The sequence below is a fragment of the Pollicipes pollicipes genome, unplaced genomic scaffold (assembly GCF_011947565.3).
Source record: "Pollicipes pollicipes isolate AB1234 unplaced genomic scaffold, Ppol_2.1 Scaffold_6686;HRSCAF=7923_pilon_pilon_pilon, whole genome shotgun sequence".
NCBI classification, from domain to species: Eukaryota; Metazoa; Arthropoda; class Thecostraca; order Pollicipedomorpha; family Pollicipedidae; genus Pollicipes; species Pollicipes pollicipes.
In genome coordinates this window covers 30693980-30721187 of record NW_023596921.1, presented here as the reverse complement: position 1 = coordinate 30721187, position 27208 = coordinate 30693980, and the positions used below count along the sequence as shown (strand labels likewise).

Below are 27208 nucleotides of genomic sequence, written 5' to 3'. Positions count from 1 at the left end.
TATATATATATATGTGTATATATATATATATATATAGTATATATATATATATATATATATATATATATGGGTTCGTGAGGCCTTGTACAAAATTTTTACGTCACATGAATGGAAAAAGCATAATTTTTGGACGAGCAGCATTCATTCGTGTTTAGCGCATTATACCAGTGAGCCATTGGTGTGTGGCACGCTGTCATTGGTACCAAAACTTGTAGCGATGGAGGAAACTGTTGACCTTTGGAAAGCTGTCATACCATGCGTTTTGAATGCTGTTTTGTGATATGTCCAATCTAAAACAGCGGAAAAAGTTATAAAGCTGAATTTATTTCGGGAGTTCAGCTGCGCCGCTCCGGCTATTTCGACCCATTTTCCTGTTCGTTGGTAACCGGACTGAAAATGCCTTACACTTGCGGTAAAGTTACGTGTAAAAATGGTTCCGCCTCCCTGAAACTAGATATTATTTTGTGTAAGCACGCAGTCTTGTGGAATGACGAGAGTGGCAACGTATTGCAAACATCTAACAATTCCGCACTCGTCCTCCGCCCATCAATCGATGCCATCAACTGTAGAAGGCGTCACACAGCTTTAAAAGGCGTTACTTCAGGTTACTGCACAGCGATAGCCAGCCGTGTAAAAAGCTGGGGAACCGTGCGTACTTCTGGTGCGTATTGGTAAGGATTTAAACTCCAGTATCTTGTGCTTTCTTCTCGCTTCAAGTTTGAGGCTGGCGTCATTATTTTTTCAGTGCAATGGGGAACTAAAAAATGGTTTAGCTCAGACATTTCGAATTACTGCTTTTCCGACCCTACTGCTGGTAAGGCGCAAATTATGGTGTGCATGTGATGACATTGATCACATATTTCAGCATATTTTATGAATTGGCTCGAAGCTCAGACAAATATTTTAACTTACTGGTTCGATTTAAATCAATATCCGCAGGCTATTGGTGGATCGGCATCGTAACGCAGCATGATTTGGGGTCTAGAGTCCAGCTGGCGGGGCAGGTTGGGCAGCCGGCCGGCATTTTGGAAACAGTTGCGTCTCTAATCCAAACAGATGCCGTCATCTTTTTGTTGTTCAAATCCAGTGGAAGAGATCCATGTTTTGGTCCACCTCTGTTTGTCGTGGTGAGCCTAATTGAAGTGGCCGAACAACATTATCTACCTCTACATATTGTAAGAGCCCAGGGGCGCACGCTGACTTTTGCGACGGAAGGACACAATTCAAAGTTGCTGAAAACCAAGTTTAGACGCCGCAGACGCGCCAAATTTGCTACATAGTATAAATCAATATCACGAGTTCTTCACCTGCTTATTTGTACGTGTCTACCCCGATTTGGTTAGTGTTGTGAAGTAAGTCACGCGCACACACACAGACAAACGCGCGCGCACACGCACACGCGCACACACACACACACGCACACGCACACGCGCGCACGCACACACGCACGCGCGCCTACACGCAAACGCAATCACACTCACTCACACACACACACACACACCCACACCCACACCCACACACAACACCTACACTCACACCCACACCCACACCCACACCCACACACACCTAAAGTAGGTAGAAAAGGTAGAGAGGGAAGCACGAACCCACGGAGGCCACTTCGTGTGTCCGCCCCTGAGTGGACGTAACTGTAGGAGAGGCTGCACGGTTGTAGTACACGAGATGGAACGGCGCCTATGATCCACCTCAGTTCGTTGTAGTTGGTCAGGAAGAAGGAACCGAACGCGGCATCGGACTCTGCCTGCTGTGGCGAACCCGGCAGGGAGTTGAACGGACGCCGTGGTCCATGTCGCCTTGTGACGAATCCGATAGAAGAGGCTGAACGACCGGGGTGGGCACGGAAAAAGAGGCCGAACGGACGCCCTGCTCCACCTCAGCTTGCTGTAGTGGGCCCAGTGGAACAGGCCAAACGGACGCTGCGGTACATCTCTACTTGTTGTAGTGGATCCAGTAGAACAGTCCGAACGCGCAGAAGGCGAGCGGGAATCCGAGCCTGCTGAGCTTGTCCAGGCAACCGGCGGCCGACATGCGTCGCTGGCAGTAGCAGCGGCGGACCGGCGCCAGCTCGGCCGGCGGCCGGACGCCGGATGCTGCACCCTCCACCAGCTCGAGCGCGCAGCCCGGCGGGTCGTCCCGCTTCTGTCGGCAGACGGCTCGTGGCATCCACCGGGAAACGGCGTGGACACTTCTGCCGAGCTAACGCATGAGCCTCAGTGTGTTGCCTTCGGATATGCATTTTCACATCGGGAACGGTTATGGACAACAACATTGTGCTCGCCTGTCAGAAGGGGGATCAATCGGGCACATATTTTTTATTCGTCAAAGTGTGACTTAGCAGTGTTCATTATTTTACTAAGTCCGAAAAGCCTTTGACGGTTGACTTAGTGAGACCAATACGCACCTTCTTCAGCTGCTGCCTAACAATGCACCAGTCCTCGCAGAGGTCGGGCGTGTGCAGCAGCCGCTCCGGTATGCCCTTCTTGACGTGCATCACCCAGCATACCATGCGACGCCGCGGACGAGACAGCTGGTTCACCAGCGTGAACTCCAGCAGCGCCGTGAAGATAAAGGCGGTGCACACGCCCATCCAGATGTCCAGCGCCTTCATATAGGATACTGCAGAATGAGGAAGCATTCGTCGGGTCATTTCCAACATTTAACATGCACGCGTGCGCGGACGCGAACACCTTATAGTGGTGCAGTCAGCAACTAGATCGAGTCTTTCGGCGCCAGTGCGGTTGATCGTTCCTCTTCAGCCCAGGGAAGTATATTTGGAAAGGCAGCAGAAAAGCGACCGGGTCGTTTCATTGTTATGGTGCTCGCCGGATTTCACACTAACGCACTGTTGGTGGCGGAAATTTCAATGCATTGCGTCTGACGTAAGATTCAACGAATATACCCCTAAGTCGTTTCCAGTTCAGATTGTCAACCAACAAAAGCCAATAATGTGGTGGCGACTTAATCGCGGCGAATTTTACTGCGCCCCCAATCCCACATGAACATGAACCACAGCTCCAGTCACAGTGTCAGCCGGATGTCCATCGAGATGCCGATGTGCCGAGCCTAGCGGCTGGCAGTTGCAGCTTCCCACCCCCCATCCTCGGCCCCGTCCAGATCGGCTGAGCTCGGCGGCTACTGCCTAGCCATCTCGGCCCGGTCCAGAGCGGCGAGCGGCCGAGCCCGGCGGTTCGCAGCCTGGCCATCTCTCAGCCCCGTCAAGAGCGGCCGGCCGTTTGCAGCCTGCCCACATACTGACCCGGCCCCAGCCAGGCCGAGGCAGCGCGCGCCAGCCAGGAGCCGAGCCACGCCCCAGACCCGCCACCCGGCGGTTGCTGGTCGGCTCGAAGCAGACCGTCTGCCGTGACGTACGCCGACGGGGGTGTGGCGTGACGCATCTGGGAAATATGTAGCGTAATCTGTGCCCTTTAGCATATGGCTGCACGCATATGGCAGCCCCGTCAACATTGGTGAAGTGATTTATGTATATGTTAGCCCTGTCAACGTTGGTGAGGTCATTTCATGTGTCAGAGGAAGCTGAACAACTCGAGAGACGGCCATTTATATGAATTTTCAACCCCTCTTAACAACATTTATCGAGGTTATCCGCAGTACCTCTTATGGTTAGCACGTCAGGTTGGATTCAACGTTGCACTGATGCCGTTATCGAATATTCACCGGCTACCCCAGCTATGTTACCGGATAATGAGGTTTGAGATACAATAGCAGTAAATGAAATATCGGGCGAAAAAGAACATGTTTGCTTCTTCACATCTTTTCTCCAATATGAATCATGCTGACTACAACCCAATCATGTGCTTCGTTTTCAGATAATTAGCAAATAATGCGAGATTCTGGCCAGCTGAGGTTACAACTTTGTCACGTCGGACCCAGAAACTTCAATTTTTTATCATATTAGGGTAAGTCGAACCACACTATTGCCCTCGAATTCCACAAATCGTTATACGAATATGTTTCTGCAATTTTTTCGGTATTTATGCACAGGTTTTCAAAGGTACAACGCGCAATGATCCCGCCACGTGTCGCCTCTAAAATTCACCAGATCTCAAGGTTGCATCAGACCAAATCGTAAAAATCAACAAACCAGCTTCCGGTATGCATACGACCCACGCCCCAATGACATATGGATGTCGGCTCTGATGTTGCGATACTAACGGGCCATTCGTGGCATTCGCAGTCGCGGCAGGCCAGTTCGGAACTGCCCAAAATAATGTTAAATGGAGCCTTGTGTACCAACGCTATTGATACTCATGCATGCTGCAGACTCAGCCATCGCCGGTCCACCTCATCACACGTTAAGGGGCAACGCTTGGTGCCCCTAATTTGACGCTCGGAAGTATATCGTGCGTGTCATGTTCTTGCACACTCTCACACACAGTTTTGTCCAATGACCCAGATCTGACAAGACCGCCATTTTGCCCTGTTTTGACTAGTCTCACAGGTCAAGCGCCGGCGCGGATAGCATGTATAGTCACTTGCTGCAGCACATCAGGCATGAATTGGCAGATAATTCGTACTGTGTTGAATGTGGTGGTAACGTCGAAACTGGTGAAGTTAACGCACACTTAAGATCCGAAAAACTACGGTACGTCCCTAAGAACGGCGTTTTGAAAGCTGCCCGAAACCCGGGTACGATCCTCGGTTTCTCATACGATGTAGCTGACGGGGTTCGAGTTTTACTCTCCTAGCATTTTACTTCCCAAGTCAAAAACGTTGTACGCGAAGTCACGACATCGGCTGTGTGTCACAGATGGCTCCAAGCCATCGTGATCATCCGTCCCTCAAGCGGCTGCCCGTCCACGATATTGCGCCATTCATCCGTCGTTGCCAAGATCAACTGCGTCATTTACAGCAGAGGCACCCATCCAAACTTTGATGAAATATCGAGCAAATATTTGTATTGCTCTTTAAGCACGGCCCTACATCTTCCGAGATCTATCGTACAATTTAAAATTCTGCGGCACGATATTTTGAGTATTTTTAAACGATGTTTCAAGATCAAAGATCTATTTGAAGCGTTTGTCGACATACTTTTTGGGGCTACGAATATTCTATATAACTTACCGAAAGCATTTTATTTCAAAGGTCAAGCATAATTAATTATGCAAAAAGCTGGCATATCTCACGAATCTGGACTGTTTTCCAATTCTGTTGTAGGGTTATTTTCGTGTCCAATATTTCTTCAAGTTTATTCTAAAAATATTTCCCGTTAAAAATTAAGCATGAGGCCATGCCCCCGCAGTCGGTGGCTCAATTGCTTAAAGCGCTTATCCACTTGGTACTGGCGCGGTGGGTTCGAGCCACCGAGGCCCTCGTTATTCGACCCAGACTGGGCTGGGCCACGGTCTGTGGTACCGGCCGCGTCAAATGTCAAGTAACGTCGGACGGCAGAGAGGTCCGCGCCGATCATTACAGCACGGTGAACTTCCACCGCCAAATTCTGCTGTTCACCTGGAAATTGAACGATCGGGTGATGGGGTTACGGCACGCATAACAAGCGTCGCTTATGTGGGTGCTGATCCCAGAAATCCACGAATCAAAGTGCTCGCAGTGAATCGAATGGACAACATGATCTTGTTTACAAAAGAAGCTTAGCTCCAGCTATCAAGTGTACTTGTATCTGTACGCTAATGTAGGTTCATGTGTGATTGGTGGCGGTGCTCGTCTACCAAGCTTATCTATGGATCGAATTAACACGAGACGTATGGAACAATCCATGGTTTCAATGAATCTGAGGCGTTGACCTTTCCCAAAACACGGGTTTGGCTGGATTAAACACTAATAACTGACCAACTCACTTGTTGATCACCAGCACATAAATTGGCGAGTCGGCTATAGGCCGACGGCTACATTTCAAATACTTTTCGGGAGACGATAGTGTGCATACATATGCCATACATTTGTTTTCGACGTTCCTTTTGGTGGGTTCAGGGATATTAATTACATGCGCCCATCGTATTGATGAAAACATTTGAGATTACACGAAGCATAAGTTGCAAGAAGTAACGACTGCATGAAGTATGATTTGCGAGTGGATTTTACTCAAAACGGTGGACTGCTCTGGAACGCATTGTGAAAATGCACTCCGCGATGAGCTGATGTGTCCGTGCAATGCGCAATGCATTTAGAGAATATTAATATGAAAAGAGGAAGTAAGAAATATATCAGTTTTCAAATGTCGTTCTTCCCCAGACCGGTTTCAGTCTGGCATGCAACTGAAGCAACTCATCAGCAGGCCTGACCTCGGGTGCTTGGCCACATTTCACGTATGACTTCAGGCTGCCGCTTTTTCCCTAGCAAATCAGACGAACAGAAAGTACCTAATTTATTGAAAACGGCGCATCTCACGTGGTGCCGTGAATGGCATGAGAGAAATTTTCATCCGTATCTCATTTTTGCATGGAACTGATGCCAAACTATAGCCAACTACATTCAACGACCATTGCACACTCGCTATGCTTGGAGGTGGTGGTCGTGTTTATCTAGGCCTTAGTTGTGAGCAAAAGCTATACATACATTGAGAGCCACCCGGCAAGTATCCTCGGACGTACACACATCTTAGTACGTAGCTGACTGCCGACAGCGTCGGCTTGGGCTGGACGGCTCTCCCCTACAGCAGTGTGTCCATGGACTGCGTCACGCTCACGCTCTGCCTGGCAGCCGGCATGAGACACAGTGCCTCCTATCGCCAAGGAATGGGTCGGCCGGCAGCGGATGTGGCCGTCCGTGGGCCATTTCGGGGTCATTCCGGACGCGGTGCTGCGGAGGCGTCACCTTCCGCAGTCGGCCGCACACGGACTCGGACGATCGATGGCCGCCCGGCCGGCCCGGAGCGTGTCAGGCCCATCGCCCCCCCGGCGGAATGGTGTGCCACGAAGCGGAACAAGGCGCGACCGGACCAGCCGGATGTCATCGTAAGGCGACCGATCGCCATCAACCAGAAAAAGACAGCCATTCAGATGGCGGCACGGCTAATGAACAAAATGACCAAGTCTAGCCACAGGTGCAACTGGTGCTTGGGCGGCGGGGGGGGGGGGGGTTGCGGAAATGGAAGCTTTGTTAAAACACCATGACAGCACGCCAAGTAATGATACAAATTTGTGGATGCTATTTATCCTGTTTAATGTATGCCATGTTCCGCCATGTCTAATTAAGTATACGACAGAAGCCACCTTCATTGTTCGTATTTTGCGATATACACAATGATAACGACATTCAAGCAGAGCATTTGAAAAGAGGGCACCTCGGTCCTCCATGCGCCTTTTGGAAGGTTAGGCTGATCTTTTCTGGCGCCAAAAATCACGCCGGCTTGTACAGAAAAGGATATCTCGGTCCTCCATGCGCCTTTTGGAAGGGTGTGCTGATCTTTTTCTGGCACCCAAAATCACGCCGGCTTATATAGTCATCCCTTGACGTCCGCTGCGACGCTCGCCACCAAGAGCAGAATGCAAGCCGACTCGCATGCCACCCGACTTAGCGTAGTACGATCATGATTAACGACCATGAAATCAATCATGGGTGTTTTTAGTAGAGCTTAAGCTCTAAGAAACTGGTGGCTGTAGACGGGACAGAAAACCACCAATGCGCTTCCAAACGGAAATGTGTCTCACAGCTGTACCAGGATTGGTCGGCGTGGTGTCTCACGGCTGTACCAGGATTGATCAGCGCAGTGTCTCACAGCTGTGCCGGGATTGGTCCGCGCTATGTCTCACGGCTGCACCGGGATTGGCAAGCGCAGCGCCTCACGGCTGTACTGGGACTGATCGGCGCGGTGTCTCACGGCTGTACTGGGATTGGTCAGCGCAGTGTCTCACTCCCGTACTGGGGTTGGTCAGCGCAGTGTCTCACGGCTGTACCAGGACTGATCGGCGCGGTGTCTCACTCCCGTACTGGGGTTGGTCAGCGCAGTGTCTCGCGCCTGCCTCGCGGACCAGTCGGCGCAGTATCCCGTGGCTGGACCGGAAGCGGTCTGCGCAGTGCCTCTCAACTCTCGCGGGGATCGGTCGGCGCCGTGGTTGACGACCACTCGCCGCGTGACCACAGCCGCTCTGGGGCCGGTCGTTACCGTGGCGTCTGCGCCGCTGGCTGGCAGCTCGGGGACGCAGGCCCGGACCCTGGGGACGGCCGGCCGCCCACTGACTCGAGACGCTCGGACGCGCCGGTGCCGCACGGCTGGTGAAGCAGGGCACGTACGTTACGGATCGCTGAGCTCACCCGGTGTATAACCACCCGACTGTGGAGGCCAAACACCGCTGCAACGCCTTCGTTATAAGTGAGGTGTACTCAGGTATCAATGAAGCGTCCAACCCCGTCACCTGCGCGAGTGCCGGGGATCGGAAGCTGGTCAGAAACAAGCCGTTTCAGAAAGCGTGACCATGGTTCCGGCCGGAAGAGTTTATCCCGCTTTCAAATATGCAAGATCTACTAAGATCTACTAGGATGAATCCGCCTGTGTCTAAGCGGCAACGACTTCGTGATAAATTGTGTGATAAATGAAATGCAGTCAAGAGTACTCAATTCAAAACATTTCGATCCACCGGCAACCTGGAGACTCAGTGCACGGCGCCTAAATAAACAACTATGGCCGTCAGCAGCGCTATGGGTGAAGTGATCATGCATGGTGTGACCAGTTTGTTCGGCCGTTCAACCGAGTGGGCCGCACGAAAGTCACGTCGCCTGTTAGGAAAAAATCACTGAACACACACTTCCAATCCTTTATTTCCCTGGCCAACCCCTCACTCTCCTCGGGAGAGACATCTGAACGTTCGGGCCACCCGCTCGCGTGCTACTACAAAAATGGCCGGCCGCCGCCGGCCACCTGCTACTGCACAACATGTCTGACCGCCGCCGGCCTACTAAAACACTGCTTAACATCAAAGAAAATCTACTACTAAATGAAAATCCCCAACATCCTCCCCGCGTTTGGATTGACACGGCAATCCTGAACAAACAAGGCACTGCACTACACAAAACTTGGCCTGGCGGACAAGAAGGGGCGAGTGACGAACGGCTTCACTGATCGTCACACAGTTCCAAGTCGCACAGTCGCTGGACTGCCCGGGTCCTCAGCTGGCCCCCTTTAGTTCGGACCTCCGCTGACCTAGTGACACCACCACTGCCCGAGTACAGCTTGGTGACTACCCCGATCACCCATTTCATACTAGGCACTTGGTCCTCCCTGATAAGGACCACTGACCCCAGCCTCAGCTTACCGTGGGACCTGAACTTGCGGACCGACTGAGCGAGGGTCCGCAGATACTCATTCCTCTACACCGACCAAAATCGGTTCAACCGTCTCTCGCGCATACGGGCTCTGTCGGACAGCATCTTACTGGTCACGGACACTGCATCCTCCAGCACCCTGGCTTGGAAGCCGGCGCCACGTCCCGCCAGGAAATGACTGGGCGTCAGCTGTCCACCGAGTCAGTCACCTGCGTCAGCGGTCGCGAGTTGACACATGACTCCACCTCCATCAGCACAGTCTCCAACTCTACTCGAGTGAGACACCTGGTGCCCAGCGACTTTCGCAGTCCTACCTTTACAGAGCGCACCAGTCGCTCTCACCAGCCGCCCCACCACAGTCAGTACGGCACGATAAACTTCCACTGAGGAGCCAGATGTCTGAAGTATCGGGTCATCATCGCGTCAGCTCCCAAGAACGTCCGTGCGTTATCTGAGTACGCCACGGACGGGAGGCCTCTCCTGGCCGCGAACCGCTTGAAAGCCATCAGGAGCTCGTCCTGCGACAACGACCCCGTCATCTCGAGGTGCACCGCGCGCGTCACAGCACAAGTGAACAGGCACACGTAGAGCTTCTGGCGGGGACAGTCCACAGCGACAATCGGCCCCGCGAAATCCACACCAGTGACCACGAACGGTGGGGCTCGCGCCATCCTGTCGCGCGGCAGCAGTGCTGCCGGCTCGTTGCAGGCTTGAGCGTCCTGCCTCGGACAGCTGACACAGAGACGCTTTACTCGGTTTGCGAGACAGCGTAAGCCCACAACCCAGTACGCCGCTAGGACTGCAGTCATGAGCGTCGACAAACCGCAGTGGCTCATGAGCCGGTGCTGGTCCCGAACCAACGACTCAGCGACCTGGCTCTTCGGAAGCAGATCCGGGTGCCGCTCCTCATGCGACAGCTCAGACTTCTGCAGTCTACTCTTGATTCTCAGGAGCCCCTCCTCACCAATGAATGAAGTCAGCCTGTACACGCTGGAACTCCTCGGAACCTCCCTGCTCTCCTGTAGCGCTCTCAGTTCTGCTGCGAACGCTTGTCGCTGCTCCTCTCCCAGGAGCAAGTGTCGGGCTCACACGATCTCGTCGGAGGACAGGTCAGCGAGGGTGCATTTCTACGCGCGCTCCGCCCGTTGTTACAAAATCGGCGCACCCAGCCCACAACTCTGACAGCCTTCGACAGGGATGACCAGCGGGCGGCGTCAAACACTGGCTGATCACCCACACCAGCCACCAGACAGGGGCCGTCGTCACCTTCGGCTGACGCCGAATCATCCTCTACTGCCGCGCTTGTCAGCTGAACTGACTCAGGCAGCTCGCCACGAGGCAGCGACGCCTCGCAAGCGCCGGGACAACCCTGGGGCGAGGCGAGCCAGCTCGGACCACTGAACCACAGCCGTGATCAAACCAGCTCCTCTGTTGACAGCCCACGGGTTGTCAGGTCGGCCGGGCTCTCCTCACCTGGACAGTGCGACCAGTCGGACGGAGCCGTCAAACTTTGTATCTCAGTCACTCGGTTAGCGACAAACTGCTTCCACCGCTGAGACTCACCACGTATCCATCCCAGTGCGATCATCGAGTCGGCCCAGCGCCGAGTCACCGTGTCCTCGGGAAGCCGCAGAGCCCACCGCAAGAGTGCGGCCAGACGCGCGGCCAGCAGGCTCCCCAGAAGCTCGAGCCGCGGCAGCGTGACCCGCTTCAGTGGTGCGAGCCGTGCCTTAGCCAAAACCAGCGAGACCTCACCGGAGCCGTCTGGCCGGGCGGTACGGAGATACGCCGCCGCTCCGCACCCCTTTGGAGACGCGTCACCGAAGGCGTGCAGCGACACGTCCTCACCGAGACGCCAGTCGCGGCTCGAATAGCAGCGCGGGATCCGCAGCTGTTTCAGGGTCCCAGTACCGCTCAGCCAGTTCGAGAAGACCAGGCTGCGGTCCGCCGAGAAAGCATCGTCCCAGTCGAACCCCAGCTGCCACAGCTCCTAGAACAGGTTCTTCGCCACCATCACGAAAGGCGCCACGAACCCCGGTGGATCAAACAGCCGAGCTATGCAGCTCAGCACCACTCGTTTGGTCGGAGTCAGGTCAGCGGGAACCGCCAGACCCTCAAACGAAGAAGTGTCCTCGCCTGGGTTCCACATAACCCCCAAAACCTTGGTGCTGTCGCGCTCGCCGCTGCCGGTGGCTGCGTGGGTCCTGTCAAATGCTACTGCGCTGTTGGAGTTACACTTGGTCAGTGTCATCCCCACTCCAGACATCACGACCTGGGCCTCAGTAAATAGAGAGCTGGCCTCATCCTCCGAATCCGCACTTGAGAGGTCATCCACATAAAAGTTCTCGGCCATCTCAGTTATCGCACGGGACGGAACACACGTGGACAGGTGATGCCGGATGGTGGCGTCCAACAGGAACGGACTGCTGCTAACGTCGAACGTCACCCTCCGAAAGCGCATCACACGTTTCCGACCGTCATGGATCCACAGAAACCTGTGGACGTCCCTGTCTTCTCTCCTGAGACTGATCTGAAGGAAGGCTTTGCTCATGTCGGCTGTCACTGCGACCCGCCAACGCCTAAACCTCAGCAGCACACCCACCAGACTCGGGATGAGGCACGGTCCCACCTCCAGGCAGTCAATGAGCGAGACGCCACTGGGACCGGACCTGCGGATGCATCGAAGACCAGCCTCGCCCGTGTCGACTCACTGGACCCCTTCACGACAGGATGATGGGGCAGGTAGACCCTCGGGTGCGGACCATCCAGCTCGTGGCTGGGAGCCTCCTCAATCACACCTGCCTGGTCCATCCCTTTGAGCGCCTCTGCATAGGCCACTCCCAGCTCCGGGTCTCTCGCCAACCGGCGAGACAGACCCGTCAGACGCGCCTCAGCGGCAAGTCTGTGGTCCGGCAGCTGACCAGCGCCGCCTGCCTTCCACGGCAAGGCGACCTCATACCTGCCACCAGCCCTTACCACTGAGGCGCTGAACTCCTTCATCACCTCCGAGTCCCCCACCTCTGGATAACTAACACCGATGCCCTCGAGTGACCACAACCTGTGGAGGGACTGCTCGTGGATATCTCCAAGGCAGAGCAGCTGACTGGTGGCACCAACTGTCGGCAGCGCACTCATCTTTCCGGAGACAACCCACCCCAGGGAGGTTTCTTGTGCCACGGGTCCCCCATCGAGCCTCATCTCACCATGTTTCACAAGATCCCAATAGCAGTCCATCCCCACCAGTATGTCCACCGTCAGCTGTCTGTCTGAGGGCGGGTCAGCCAGCTCCAAGTGGCTGAAGGACTGAAGAACTCCAGCTGGCAAGACAGGGCGCTGGAGAGGGGTGCAGATGACAGGGATCCTGATGGCCTTGATGGTAAGGACAGAGGGTGAGGCCATGTTGGAACCGAACATGTCAACACGGTACACATCCCTGTGCTCAGCTGATGAGCCAGTTCCCCCAAACGCGGCATACGAGGCACTTTCAGATCCTACCCACACAGGCTCTGCTCGCTTCACAAGCCTCTCGCTGACATAGGTCCCGTCACTACCCGTGTCAAACAGCACTGTGGCCTCTACACGCCGCCTCCTTGACCCACTACAGTCACACGAGCAGTTGGCAGCACTGTACATCTCCTTTCAGGACCACGACTCTTACAGGGCAATGACGGACAATGTGCTGGGCCTGAGTCACTGCTGGGGGCTCCCTGCTTCATGCCTCCTGTGACACCCTGAACACTCTGCGCCCCACCACCAAGCCGTTTTAGGCAGCACAAAACACTGTGACGTCCTTCACACTTAGCACACACTTTGTCACACCTGCGAGCCACATGTCCACTTCTCAGGCACCGAAAACACAGCCCAGCCTGCCTGATAGCATCTCTGCGCTCTGGTATTGACAGGGGCTTTGGCTTCAGACACATCTCAAACTGGTGTGTCTGCCCACAGAAACCACACCGTGGCCTGGCCCTGATTGCAGAGCTGCTGCTGCTGGTGTCCTCTATTGCTGCCCCCTCTTCTTCTCTTGTCGAGCCGGCACGGACCGAAGATACGCAAACTTGGTCACATCAGGCAGCTCCGAATTATTGACGGACACCTCAAAGCTCTCCCAAAAGGACTGCCACTTGATGACATCCCTTCTGAATCTCGGGAGCTCCAACCTTGGAAGCCTCAGATGCCCCCCTCCCCCCCTGCTCAGTGAGCCCACTGACCCAGCCCTACTGTCCCGCTCCCGGGCTCCACCAGTCTTATCCAGAACCGACATCACCCCGTCTCTCAGGTCGGCCGCACCCTCAATATCATTAAGTATCTCAACCTCTGCCTCAAAGCATACCTCCACCTCAGACTGGGCCTCATCCAGAATCTGGAGCCCCTTCTCGCATTCAAGTTTAGCGGCCTGAGGGCATCTTGGTCTGGTTGTTTATCTTCCAGAATTCCCTCAGTTTCCTCACCGACCTGGTCAGCCAACCTCTGGTTGCTGTTCGCTTCTTGAAAGCATCCGGGCTTACACTCACCTTGACAGGGGCACTCGGAACAACTCAGCAAAATAACAAAAGCTTAAACTTCAGTTTCTTACGTCCCGGGTTTCGGCACCAAAAAATGTTACGAAAAACTCACTGAACACACACTTCCAATCCTCCATTTCCCTGGCCAGCCCCTCAATCTCCTCGGGAGGGGCACCTGAACATCCGGACCACCCCCTCGCGCACTACTACAAAAACCGCCGCCGCCGCGCTACCGCCGCCGGCCACCGGCCACTGCACAAAATGTCTGGCCGCCGCCGGCCTGCTAAAACACTGCTTAACATCAATAAATATCTACTACTAAATAAAAATCCCCAGCATCGCCTATGGTTGTCGCCATGTTTGAAGTGAAATGAGCCCGTTTGGAAGTCTGGACAGCTCGTTTGTGTCCGAAATTCGATCACAGCAACATATTTATTGTATGCTTTGGGGCATTCAGTCGCGTTTTCTGGTGTTATAATCGCGTACGCAGCGCGTCGTGTAGCGTAACTTTGTAACGCATTTCTTCGTGCACGGATCTTTGAGAGCGCATGAAATGTTCGTAAGCGTATATATTCAGGCAAAAAATATCTTTAATTAATCTTTGTATCCCTGAAAATTCACGCAAATAATTTTTCTCATCGCATTGATTACAGCATACACATTTCTTCATATCGCATTCCTATGCACGCGATACTTCCTACCACATACCTAAGAATACGATTATTTTGTACTATCATCAATTTTTTCGCATAAGCAACTCTTGGCACGTCATTTTTTGTTTTTTTCGCGCTGTTAGTTTTTTGTGTTTTTATCGCCATTTTTCGGCACATCCAATTTTTCGCATGCCATTCTTCATATCGGCAATTTTTGGGCTGGCAGGGTCCAAAATGCCTATGTCGGGTACGGTGTAGGCTAGTGCGTACGGTAGGGATGCATGCACGCACAGAAATGCGTACATGCTGTGCCGCACGACATTTTATTATGCACGATTAATTTGTGCGCTATGTATGGCTTGCCCGACAACTCACGCACATGACATACGCATACTTGGATTGTTCCTTCCATGCGAATGACTTCGTACCGTAGGGAATGCAATGTAACAAAAATTCGCTTTAAGAAGTGCAGCACGACGAAATGCAATACGACAAATCGGGTACACAAAGAAATGCGATACGAAGCAATGCGTGTGCGGAGAAAAGCAGCACAACGAAAAGCGGCATGAAGGAATGCGCACGCAATGAAATGCCATACAAAGAATTGTGCACACAAAATTTTGCGGATGAAAACATGTGCGGGGACCTCGTTTTGAGGATACACATTTCTGCGTGCGAGGATTTGCGACACGAACACTTGTATACCACCATTTGTGCAAGAAGTTCCGCGCAAGATGTACCGCGATACAAATATCAGAGCGCCAAGTTTTGCAAACAAAGAAGTTTGTTACGAACGAATGCGATACAAAGCGTCATCCCGTCGTGCACTGTGGTGCCGCCGTTTGGCCAGCGCAGTGTCGCTGTATTATTACATGAACAACTGGTTTCGCGCATATCTGACAGAGTTTTGTACAAGCTCACGAGGCACATACCCCTCTCTTTATATAGACTTCTGTGTTACAACAGCTGTCAAATGCAGAAGCTTCACAATTCATCATTTTGTGCAGCTCGATCTGAGAAAAAATGCGAGTTAATTGCAACGCTTAATCAACTGGTCTACGGACGACTAGCAGACAAAAATAGGGCGAAGGTTGAAAATTCCCACGGACATCGTCAACTTCTGGCGAAATTGGAATCCCATCGATCCTTTTTGCAAGCAGATATCAGTGACGCCTTCCGGTCGTCAGTCTTGACTCCCGGCGGTATGATGTCAACCGCGCCCACAGTAGGTCAAAGACGAAGTTCAACATCTCCTTCCCTCAATAGGCTGACATCATTTCTGTGATCCGGGGACCACGTGTTCGCAAACGTCGCGGCCTTACCGTGTCTGCGGCAGCCCTCAGTCAGATGTATGTGGAGCTCTGACCTGGCGGCATCTTGTCCGGGGTGCCGGAGCTCTCGGAGCAGATGGTGAGCAGCGTAGTGACGCCCAACGTTACCCGCGACGGGATGGCGTCCACGTCCAGCCAAAACGACACCTGCAGCAGCGCACGTCAGAGGACGTCAGAGGACATGACAGCACACGTCAGTAAACGACAGTTACGAGTTCAACGACGAAGGCAACAGTTACGAGTACATTTCAGCGTTCTTGAACAAAATGGAACTTGACAGCAAGGCACCTCGCACACGTCACGGGGACGAGGACACGTGTTGCTCTTCCATATGCAACTATCAGCCCACCGTAATTGTACTAACTACGTGGTAGTTGGGCCACAGTTCCCATGTTGCGAGCACAAGATTTAACAGTCGGAGAACTTTGTCTCGTGCCTCTGGGAACGGTGACGTCGGACGCCGCGACCGCCAATGCTCCAGTGACGATGTTTCCACATATTGGTGACATCACACTAGTAGCTATCGTTGGCAAGAGGTGGTCCGGTATAGCACTTCACGATTTGGATCTTCACGATACGGTCAAGTCCGGTCAGGCTAATCAAGATCCAAGCGTCCCGCTACTTTTCTTTTCCCAGATTTTTCAATCCAATCTAGTCTAATCGCCAATACCAGAAATGTCATGAAATGCATCTGTGCCAATCCGTTTCTACGAGACAGACTTCTTAAAATTTTAACAGTAAATGTGGTCAATCACTGTGCACTTAAGTTACTGGATATAAAAGTAATACCCTTAAGTTACATGATTTCCTATTTTTCAGTGCAAAATGTGTAAAAGTTGCCATAAACCGGTGGGCGCTATATAACACTCAGCTGTATGCAGTTTTGCACGAAGACCACAATAAACGAGGAGCATTATATTACTAGTCATATCATAGTTGTTTTGGTCGATAATCCACAAGCATCACAACATCACAGAGACTAAAATCGTTCCTGGTGTCAATAACATAAAAGCATGAGTACATGACCTAACATGTTCATACTCCAAGTTAGGCACAACACACCTACACATGCCATTCGACAGTTACAGTGGCACCTGGTTTACAGGCGCATAACTACGCCTATCTAGTACGCCTTCATATCATATCGCCAAAACGCCAGATGGCACCAAACCTCCCTTTTTTATCCATACTGGAAAAATACGAAAGCTAGTTCTATTGGTAATCGTGCCTCGCACAGCAGCATGACGTCACATTTACGCAGCCAAAAACAAATTTTCTCACCGCATGGTATGGCATTTGACTTTGTGTCTGTTGTTTTGTTTATAATGCGCTAAGAGAGCTTCAATGATTACGCAGGGGCATGTTTTAGTCAAAATATGTAGCGTCTCTAGTGCGCATTATTACTGGCAAATTGGCTTTATGGGATAGTTTTTGACGATCATTTCGAATTCCTGGATCATAACAACGTTCACACAATTTTTACAATTTTTAGTTTGACTTCATGGTGATCAGGGAAGGTTGCTGACATCAAAGGACTTCGATCAAGTTTTTGCTTTTAGGAACACGCCGCCGAGGGTAGTGCCTGGCGCCGATTATAAAGTTGAATATCAAAACAATCCGAAAGGCTTTAGGGCCATTTTCACCTGCTAAATGCTAACTTTGGTCACCGAGTTACTATAGGCACGGTAACCCAGCACGTACGTAGTATCCAAATTCGCGGGAGCTGCGAGTGGAGCAGAGGTGCCGTTGCCTGGAAGTTCTTGCCCCCAAAGTCCAATTCAAAATATGATAAGCGACCAGGTGTCCTTCCAAAGTGTCCAAACATCCTATTGTTTGAAAATCTCCGAGTTTGGATTTAAAGTGGATGTTATTTAATTAATATCTTCCCCACATACATCATTGTTTGATTGCCTTGTGGAATGTCTGCATGCCGTTGTGATGCTGCCAAGTAAGCCATGCAGAATTGCATCCGCAACATGCGTAGCACTTGAAACTCACCGGACATGGCAGCACAGTGCTTGAAGTGTTTGTTGAGCCTAATATCGCCATGTGCTCGTGTTTTGGCTCTTTCTCATGGTGCTCTTGTATATCTATCCGTGAATTTAAACGTTTACTTGCATTCACATACTCCATTATGTTTTTTCAAATTGTTCTATAACAAGTCTTATCCGCCGTGCGGGTCCGTGTGTGGGTCCGGGTACGGATCCAGGTCCTCAGTAAATGAGGAAAAGGAAAAGAGATTTTGATCAATGAAGAGGGCCCTTAAAAAGAACGTTCCACCTGTATGTGGGGTTTTGAACTGAAATGGCCATCTTGAGGACCTTTTGATACAGTTCACGGCCATGCCCTTTTGGAAATCCACAGCCCTCTGGTTCCTGAGTTTCACGCCCGCAAAAGTGGCGAAAGGTTTATTGAGGGATTATTTCGGAGACAAACCCCAATGATGCTGTTGTAGGAACGTTATAAGATCTTCGTAACATTGCAGGCTGTTTTCTTGCTTTGGTTGAAAACAACATGGCCGCTGATACACTCGCAAAAGCGATGATGCGGCACATATGATACAATCCGCGGAAGGTGATTGGTTGTCAGTAAGATTTTGCTGGTGAATGCGTGTGGCGAACGTAAACGGGAGCAAATTTGGGTTTTGCGGCAACGGGGTGTTTTTCCTTATATGTGGGCCATGGGCCAAAGTTGTAAAAAAAGAACGCTAATGTCTGCAAAAAAAAACACGACATCAAAAAAAGAATGGCTCTCTCCCGAAAGTTTTAAAAAGAAGACGCAACGGCAACTCTGTATTTTTTCTCCTACTGATGTTCTTTCTTCTTATACTCACGTATTTTTTACGGACAGCTCGGTTGGCGCCGTGTGCACCGAAACAAAGAATCTTGCGCGGGTTTATGGGTTAGGTAGGCAATATAAAATTAGGGAAACATTGCAGCAAATATATATATATATATATATATATATATATATATATATATATATATATATATATATATGATGTGATGTCTCCAGAGTTGTGCAAGTTGATGCACCTACTATTGTGTTAACAAATTTCGTATGCAGGCAAGTATTGCTTGTGAGTCATCATTGTCATGGTCAAAGGAACTTGTGTGAGATACTGGGTGCTGGGAAAGGTGAAGTATTACTGTTGGTTTCTTGGATAGCACTATATCATATTCTTATCATGAGCCTTGTGTGCACCGGCAGCTTCATCGCCTCCTTGCATCTCGCCCGTCGTACCATAACTACATGCACTTGTCATACATCCAGCATTGTGCAATGTCAGCAGGTTTGCAGTGTCATTTAACTGCATGCGATATTCTCTTGTTATACATGTATATTACTTGCATGAGCAGCACTTTTTAGTAAAGCAGCCTGATGCCTGCAGCATGTTGCATGGCTGTGGAAGGAAAAGACATGTTTGCATCTTTGTCACCCATGTTTTGCGGATTTCCAAAACAGACTGAGCAAGAGATGTCACTTATTGGTTGTGTGCTTTGCTGAAAGTGATTTGTACATTGCATCATGTGTTTTTGGTCAGTCGTATGTCAGATGCGGAGTTAATAAAGCAGCCGGGATTCCAGTACAAAAAATTACTGTTCATTATGCCATGCCACAGTACCGCACTCACGTAGTGTCATGATGACACTGTTGACCCGTGCCATTACACAAGGTACCCGTGCCATTGTACCCGTGACCCGCGCCATTAAACATTGGCTGACGACCCTATGTCAAGCCTATGAGACAGCAGCTTATAACCTATAAATGACTGGTAACAACTGATTTAATAACACAAAGGGCTATCACTAGAGAGGGTGCTGTTGCACCACAATGGCTATACCAGGGTTAACTAGTAATTGCTTAAATAATCCTAAGCAAGAAAAACGTTCTTGGTAGATCACCCTTATCATCCCCACCATAGCAATAACAATGCTTGAGCAATCAATTCACAGCAATATTACAGATTTATCACTGTTTGCATGCAACTACATTTCCAATTAAAAATAATGAAGAAAGAAACTACCGTGCACATCACATGATATCAATGTCACGACTACTGCACTGCAGGCAACGATAAGTCGACAGTACAGAACAATAAATGCGTGAACAATATTTTTAGTCAAGCAACCTGATGACTGCAGCATGTTGCAGGGCTGTGGAAGCAGAAGACATGTTTGCACCTTTTTCATCTATGTTTTGTGGATTCCCAAAACAGGGTGACCAAGAGATGCCACGTATTGGTTGTGCGCCTTGCTGGAAGCGATTTGTTACATCATCATGCGTTTTTTGGTCACTAATATGTCAGATGCGGAGTTAATACAAGAATGCATGCTTGATTCATCTTTTCATAATGTAATTTATTGTAAAAGCAGCAGGGATTGCAATACAAAAACCATATCATTGTTCATTATGTCATGCCACAGCATAGCACTGAGGTAGTACCACAGTGACACCGTTGACCCGTGCCATTACACAATGTATCACTTTGGCTGACTATTCTATGTCAAGCGTATGTGATAACGAATTATAATTTATGAATGATTGGTAACAACTGACCTAACAACGCCAAAACACTATCAACAGTAAGAATTCTGTTGCCCTACAATAGTTATATCTGGGCTCAATAATAATTGCATAAAGAATCCCAGGCAAAGAAAACCAACTTTGGCAGCTCAACCTTACCATTTTTACCATAGAAATAATTATGTTTTGCCAATCAATTCATAGAAGTCTTACAAATTTCTTCATTTTTGCATACAACTGCATTTCCAGTTATAAATAAAAAATAAAGTAGCCACTGTGCACATCACATGATATAAATGTCCGGACTACAGCACCGCAGGCAAGGATAAGTTGACAATACAGTATTCACATCCTCAACAGTCCTTGGCAGGTTTCGGTGCGAGATTCATGACAGTCTTCGTAGCATACTGTGCTTTGATTTTCAAAATCTGCCCTAAAAGCTGGTGATCGCTACGTTGCGCATGTCAGCCAGCCGACCAAAGCTTCCCTTGCGACCAGTACGAAGAAAAAAAATTCACAAGCAAACCAATCACTATCCCGCCGCCGAACACAGTGCCCGCGACAAGAATGGATTGTTGGCGTCAGCTTTCTTGCTTTTCGAGGTATTCGTTAGGACTGGCTGCCAGACGCTGCCAGGTATTACTGTCGTCACAAAACCATGCCATGACGTCATGAAACAATGACGCAATGTGGCGCATTTTTACAAACTTTGAAATTTCGCTACGTAAGGTTACTTGAAGCTGGAAAGCTTACCAATAGTTACAAGTAAGTTTTTCCCGCCATATCTGATGCTTACCTAAATTTTCTTCAATTGGGGAACATCCCCTTTCCTTTAATCATCGATTGCCTAGGTGCACTCACTTTTTTTAGGGTCCTAGAAACAACGCAGGGCCCTCCAAGTAAGTGAAAAGAACCCGATACCGATGTGAGGGGCCCTGAATAGCTGAGAGTACGCCCGCATATTAACATGTGGCCTCCGGCAATAGCGCATAGAGCCTTTCAAGCGAATGGGAAGTATCTGTGGATGGCCCCTGATCGGTCAAGAGGCCTAGGCAAGTTAGCATGTAGGGCCTCAACAGCAGTGTACGACCTCCCGAGCAAATGCAGAGATGCAGGGCAGCCTGGAAGGCTCCTTAGCGATCAGATTGACGCAGCAAGTGTACATATAGGGCCCAAGTAACAGCGTAGGGGCTCTGGACAGTATAGTGAGCCCGAAAACCTCTATCACAAAGTCTAATCAAATCTCAATCACTAAATCTCAATCAAAATTAAAATTTGATCACCTCACTCTCAGTCAGCGAACGCCTATCCCTGTCCGCTCCCGGGCACCTACGTCCGCATGCGACTGTTAGTGGTCGTCTGAAGATCCAAGGATATTTAAGCTTGTTGTGTTTTGTGTTAAAAAACTGGGTCCGTTCAACCTGTTATGGACCTTTCGGAGCCTTTGAGCACCTTCGAGCCCAGGGAGGGTTATGGCCCCGTGCCCGCCACCTCCACCCTCCTCTGGATCCTCCCCTGATGTCAAGGTGTTTCGGATTCTGCACGCTGCCATTCAACACGTTTGCTACCCGTCCTGAAACACTTAAGCCCTCGATAAATCTGTCACATGGGGCGTTGTTTTATGAGATCTGTGTTATAATTCAAACAAAATGCTTTTTCATAAAATGCCAGTTCCTTGCCCCGCTCTGCCCTATACCAGATTTGTAGTTTGTCGCAAGAAAACATTATTTCTACCGAATCAGGCGTAAGATTCACACTGGCAATAGGCTCAACACGGGAAAATACGTGTACGATGTTCACCAACAAGAAGCCAACAATTTTTGAACTGTCACTTGGAACAGCTATCTAAAATGGGATCGGACACATCATACCGCTCCAAAAATCGAGATTCAAGCCTGGCTTCGAAAAGCCGGCGTGCTGTAAAGATATGGTAGCATCATGCAGTCTGGAGCATCTGCCAACGCCATCGGCCGATAGCGACGCGGGTACCGTGAGGATGTTACGCAACAGTTGTGACGGCCCATCTCCAACCAGCGTCTGCGAGGTTATCAGGTGGGTATGACAGCAGCAACGAGCGGCAAGCACTTTGCCGCCGCAGTGAAACCTCGCCACAGATAAGTAAACTTACGCAGACGGCGGAACGCGTGAATGATATTGCAAAAACGTTCAAGGATTTGCACTCGATGCTATCAAAGTACTTAGGCTTGCTGCTCATTTACTTAAATGTCGACAGATTCAGTGAGATGAGCCAGCTTCACATGCAGCTAGATATGTATTTTGGTATTCGTGCTGTGTTCAAGATTCTTAAACTGATACGGGACGAGCGCTTTACAATATGACAACCGTGTGTGTGAGGATCACAAAAAGCGGAAGTACCAAATACACTTTGCTCTTGCTCTGTGGATTGTTCATCCTTTTATGTTTCCATTAGTCTGGACCTCGTTCTAACCATCACTCTGGGATTAGTCGTGATTCTATATTCAATTGGTTCATTCCCTAGGAAATCATATCAAATATGTATGGTTTCATCTAACACTCCGTTGTTGCTTCGCATCGAATGATTTCCTAGAAATGTGCCTCGCTGGCAGCAACGGCCTGATTTTGACCTGCAGTGGGTCAGCGACTTTACAGGGTATATCCATCTTAAGGGAGACCTTACATTTGTATGGAATTTTGAACTTAAGTGGCCGTGCTGAAGATCGTTCGGTGCCGTTCGCAGCTCTGTCCTTCTTAGGGCCTAAACCCCTTTAGTTTCTGAGCTACACGCCCTCGAAGATACGCGGACTATTTCGGGGACACTATTGCAAGGTCGCCAAGGTATCGATGACGTCATAATGAACTATCCAAATCCTGTCATTCTATTGGCCATTCGGCGATCAAGGTCGATAACAATATAATTGTCGAGTCGTTCACACCTGGAATGATTGTTTGGTTATTCATACCTGGTGTTCGTGAACACGATTTCCAGATATAATGGCCGTCAATTGATTCCCAATCATTGTTGTGCAAGGCACTTAGATAACGTAATCAGGCAATGACGGACTGAGGATAGTTTCTACTCAAAAGAAAATTTGTGTTGTCTATAGCCGCCTTTTCCCTTAAAGTACATCAATAACTAAGAGCGAGCTTATTTCACCATATGCAATGCTTGCTTTAGTATCCTTGAATAAAGAATACTACATAAGTTTACACCTAAGCCCTTTAAGTTATTTGATTGCAAGTCTGATTTCCGTAAGTTCCGGAAAATGAAGAAACATGCCGAACTTCTTGTATTATGTAGCACAAAACATACTTCCTGGTTAACACACGCTCGGGTGGAGGTCAAATTGACCCCCCGAAGGTTCTTCCAGAATGGTTTTCTAGCGGCGCAACGTAGTCCCGCCAAGTTGCATAGCTGTAGACAATTAAATAGCGGATCGTTTGACATATACAAATTAGATGTACTTTGTAAGGTCGCTGACCTATGGCAGGTCAAAGTCAGGCCATGGCTTTAGCGAAGGCGATTTCTAGGGAATCGTCCAATCTGACACAATAACGGAGAGTCTGACGAAGCCATGCATCTCTGAGATGCTTTCTTAGGTAACAAAAATATTGAATGAGCAAATTACGTCGACCTAAGGCCAGGTATGAAGGTCAGACCGAGGTCAAAGCCAACCTGATTTATTACTCTACGACTTGCCGTATCGGGTAGTTTGTGGTGCTCATTTGAAAGTTATTGACGACAGGAATCGCATTATGCATCTTTCATTGACTTCTTAGAGGTCAGAACAGGTCACTGACCTTAGATAACCGGGGTCGACCTTTTGTTTTAGGAACATACTTCCTAGCGTAATCTTTGTCGCTTGTTCAAATGCAAAACTCAGAGCAATCTTATATGACTTTGGTCACCATGACCTTCAAAAGGTCAAACAAGGTCACTGGCCTCAATTGGGCTTGTGACCTCTTGCTTACAAACAGTTGCCTAGGTTCTGCGGACACTTTAGGAACCAGCCTGGAAATTGACCTTGTTTGACCTTATTTGACCTGAAGGTCGTAATCTAGGAGACTCAAACTTTACTATAAGTGACTTCACGTGCAGGTAAAGGCACCCTGTAAATTTGGTGTCTCTAGCTTTCTTAGTTCCCGAGATCTCAGGAGGGGATCAAATTGAACCCCCATCCGAGCGAATGGTATCTACCCGGCCGCCCGAGCGCGTATTAAGGCTTGCGCGGCTGGCTCACCATTGTTTGGGCGCCAATTGAGGTCCATTATATTTGGAAATCGCCCTCATGGACCAGAGCGCAACCTGGGCTGTAAAGTGGAGGCACTTAAATTGCGTCGCTATGGCGTTATGTATGCCTGAATGGCTTTAACACGCGCTCGGGTAGGGTGGGGGTCAAATTGACCCCCCGAATGTTTTCCAGAAGGTTTCCGAACGGCGCGGCGCAGCCACGCCAAATTTGGCATATATGTAGACAACGGCATAGTAAATCTTATGGCACAACAAATTTAGATGTAGCTTGTAAGGTCGCTGATCTATGGCAGGTCAAATTCAGGCCATGGTTTCAGCGAAGTCAATCTCTAGGGAATCGTTCAGTCTGATGCAACAACGGAGTGTTATACAAAGCCATACATCTCCAAGATGCTTTCTTAGGCAACACACATATTGAATGAGCAAATTACTTTGACCTAAGGTCAGGTATAAAGGTCAGATCAAGGTCAAAACCAGCCTGCTTTGTTACTCTACGGCTTGCTGTATGGGACAGTTTCTGGTGCTCATTTCGAATTTATTGATAGCAGGTCAGCATTTTTTTAGGAACATACTGCCTGGCGTTATCTTTGTCGTTCATTCAAATGCAAAACCCAGAACGGCCTTGTATGATTTTGGTCACCTTGACCTTCAAAAGGTCAAATAAGGTTACTGACTTAAGCTGAGCATGTGACTTTTTGCTTAGAAACAGCTATTTAGGTTTTGGGGGCACTTTGGAGACCAACCTGAAATTTGACTTTGTTTGACCTTAATTGGCCCAAAGGTCATGACCTAGGAACCTCAAACTTTGACCGAAGTGAGTTCACGTACAGGTCAATACACCCTGTAGATATGGTGTCTCTAGCTCTCTTAGTTACCGAGATCTCAGGGGAGGGGTTAAATTGACCCCTCACTCGGGCGAAGGGCATCTAGCTGGCCACCCGAGCACGTGTTAAAATGGTCTGCATGAAATTGTCCACGCACTCTCGCGGGGGTGTATGTAAAAACTCGAGGGTTCAAGGCCTTAAAGGGAGTGTTTCACATTTGTATGACATTTTGAACTGAAACAGCCATCTGGAAGATCATTCAGTGCAGTTTACAACTTCCCTAATTATGACCAAATACGTCTTATTTCTGAGTAAAACGCCTGCGAAGATGTGCACACTATTTAGGTGAGATTACTTAAAGGTCACCCAGACATCCATGTCGCCATAACAACGGAATTCAAATCCTGCCATTCCATGAGCCATGGTGCGTCCAGGGCCAAGAAAAAAAGATTGTCGAGTCGCTCCTATCTGGCGTTCGTGAGCACAATTTCCAGATACAACGACCGTCAGTTGGCTCTCAGTCAATGCCGTGGAAGATAAGATGACGCAATCAGACACTGACGCATTGAGAAACATATTTACTAATCAAAGGATTTGTGTGCAATGAAGGAAATGACGTGACAATTGTGATAATGTGAAAGTGAGGTGATAATGTTTCAGTGATTACATGACACCAATCTGCTGCCATCTTAGGGGAAACAGAGATTCAACGACAAATAATGCTTCCTGGCGAGGGTATTTTGGTTTCATTCCAGGTGCACTTAATACGCCTCTGAAGGATACATTCATTTATAGCTGCCCTTTAAGTCTTGGCGGGCTTCCTTGCTCAAACACAAACGTTGGCTCATAGAAGGCTCGCCTCAGCTCCGTTCATGCGTATTGTCCGTCTCTGACCAAATGACCGGCCACTGGTAATCAGCTCAACACGGACCATTAAATCAGCTTCTGTATTAAAAAGGACATAAAACGGGGGACATTCCCGTACGTACCATTTACGGAATGAAAGCTTTCGTTGCTGTCATGACCGTCTCTGTCTCTGTCATGTCACGTATCCGTTGAGTTCACACACACTCCGAACGCGTCATGAGATTAATGGGACGAAAAACATAATTTTTCAGATAAAACGCTGAGTTCGTGTGTGTATTTGCGAGGTGGACTAAGGCTCAGTGAAATACTCAGCTATGTGGGGATGAATATTTGTAAAAGTGCGTGGGATATTGCTGCCACAAAATTGCGAGTGGTATGACCCAACCGAGTTGGCATACAGGTAACTTCGAAACAGCGATGCGCATGTGTGCGTGTGTGGCGCCCCATTACTTACCCAAGAAATGACCACGATGAGAGACGAGGGAATATATGACTGCACAAGATGATAACCCAGGTTCCTGTCCAGCAGAAATTTTGCCTCCAAACAGCTGTAGTTGCCTGAAACATGTCAATGAATAAACCAAACACCCCACACACCGCGAGAAACATCAGCGTCCATCTCAGTCAGCTAGGGAGACAAGTGGATAATTCGTCAGGTCTAATGTCCTCCAGCCCAGCCACACCAGCCGAGGGTACAAGGCGCTTGAGCGACAGTTCAGCAATAAACATCGGTGCATTGGGCTGTATCATATTGCCCAGCCAATATGCTCTTAATTATCACATTATTTCAAATGCAAACATGTCTGAAAAGCGAAGAGCTTGAAAGCGCGACCGAGTTGCTGGTCCCGTGCGATAGACGCATGCTGCAAATGACGGTTGAGTTACTCTGGGTGTTCTTACGTTGATGCAGTATGGGTGCGTTCGTCTTAAATGTTTCAACGGTGGCGTTAGATCACGCCTTACATCATCCAACAGTGAGCTACAAAGCTATCCTTCTCGGGGCATCAGGCTT

General features: G+C 49.5%; 1 protein-coding gene across 1 annotated transcript; it reads right to left on the bottom strand.

The window, feature by feature from the left end:
• Window positions 1–1947: 1947 nt before the first annotated feature.
• LOC119108168 (glycine receptor subunit alpha-2) lies at window positions 1948–26925 on the bottom strand. The gene is made up of 5 exons (XM_037231746.1): window positions 26880–26925; window positions 26651–26754; window positions 15783–15894; window positions 2420–2634; window positions 1948–2157 (listed from the first exon to the last, which is right to left on the bottom strand). The coding sequence occupies exons 1-5, from the start codon at window positions 26923–26925 to the stop codon at window positions 1948–1950; spliced, it is 687 nt and encodes a 228-aa protein (XP_037087641.1).
• Between the last annotated feature and the right edge of the window lie 283 nt (window positions 26926–27208).

Coding starts and splice junctions, on each gene's coding strand:
- LOC119108168 (XM_037231746.1), bottom strand. CDS start 26,925: ATGTTTATTGCTGAACTGTCGCTCAAGCGCCTTGTACCCTCGGCTG. Junction 15,895..26,650: donor TCATCGTGGTCATTTCTTGG/GTAAGTAATGGG, acceptor GCGCTGCTGCAG/GTGTCGTTTTGGCTGGACGT. Junction 2,635..15,782: donor CCCGGACAAGATGCCGCCAG/GTCAGAGCTCCA, acceptor CTCATTCTGCAG/TATCCTATATGAAGGCGCTG.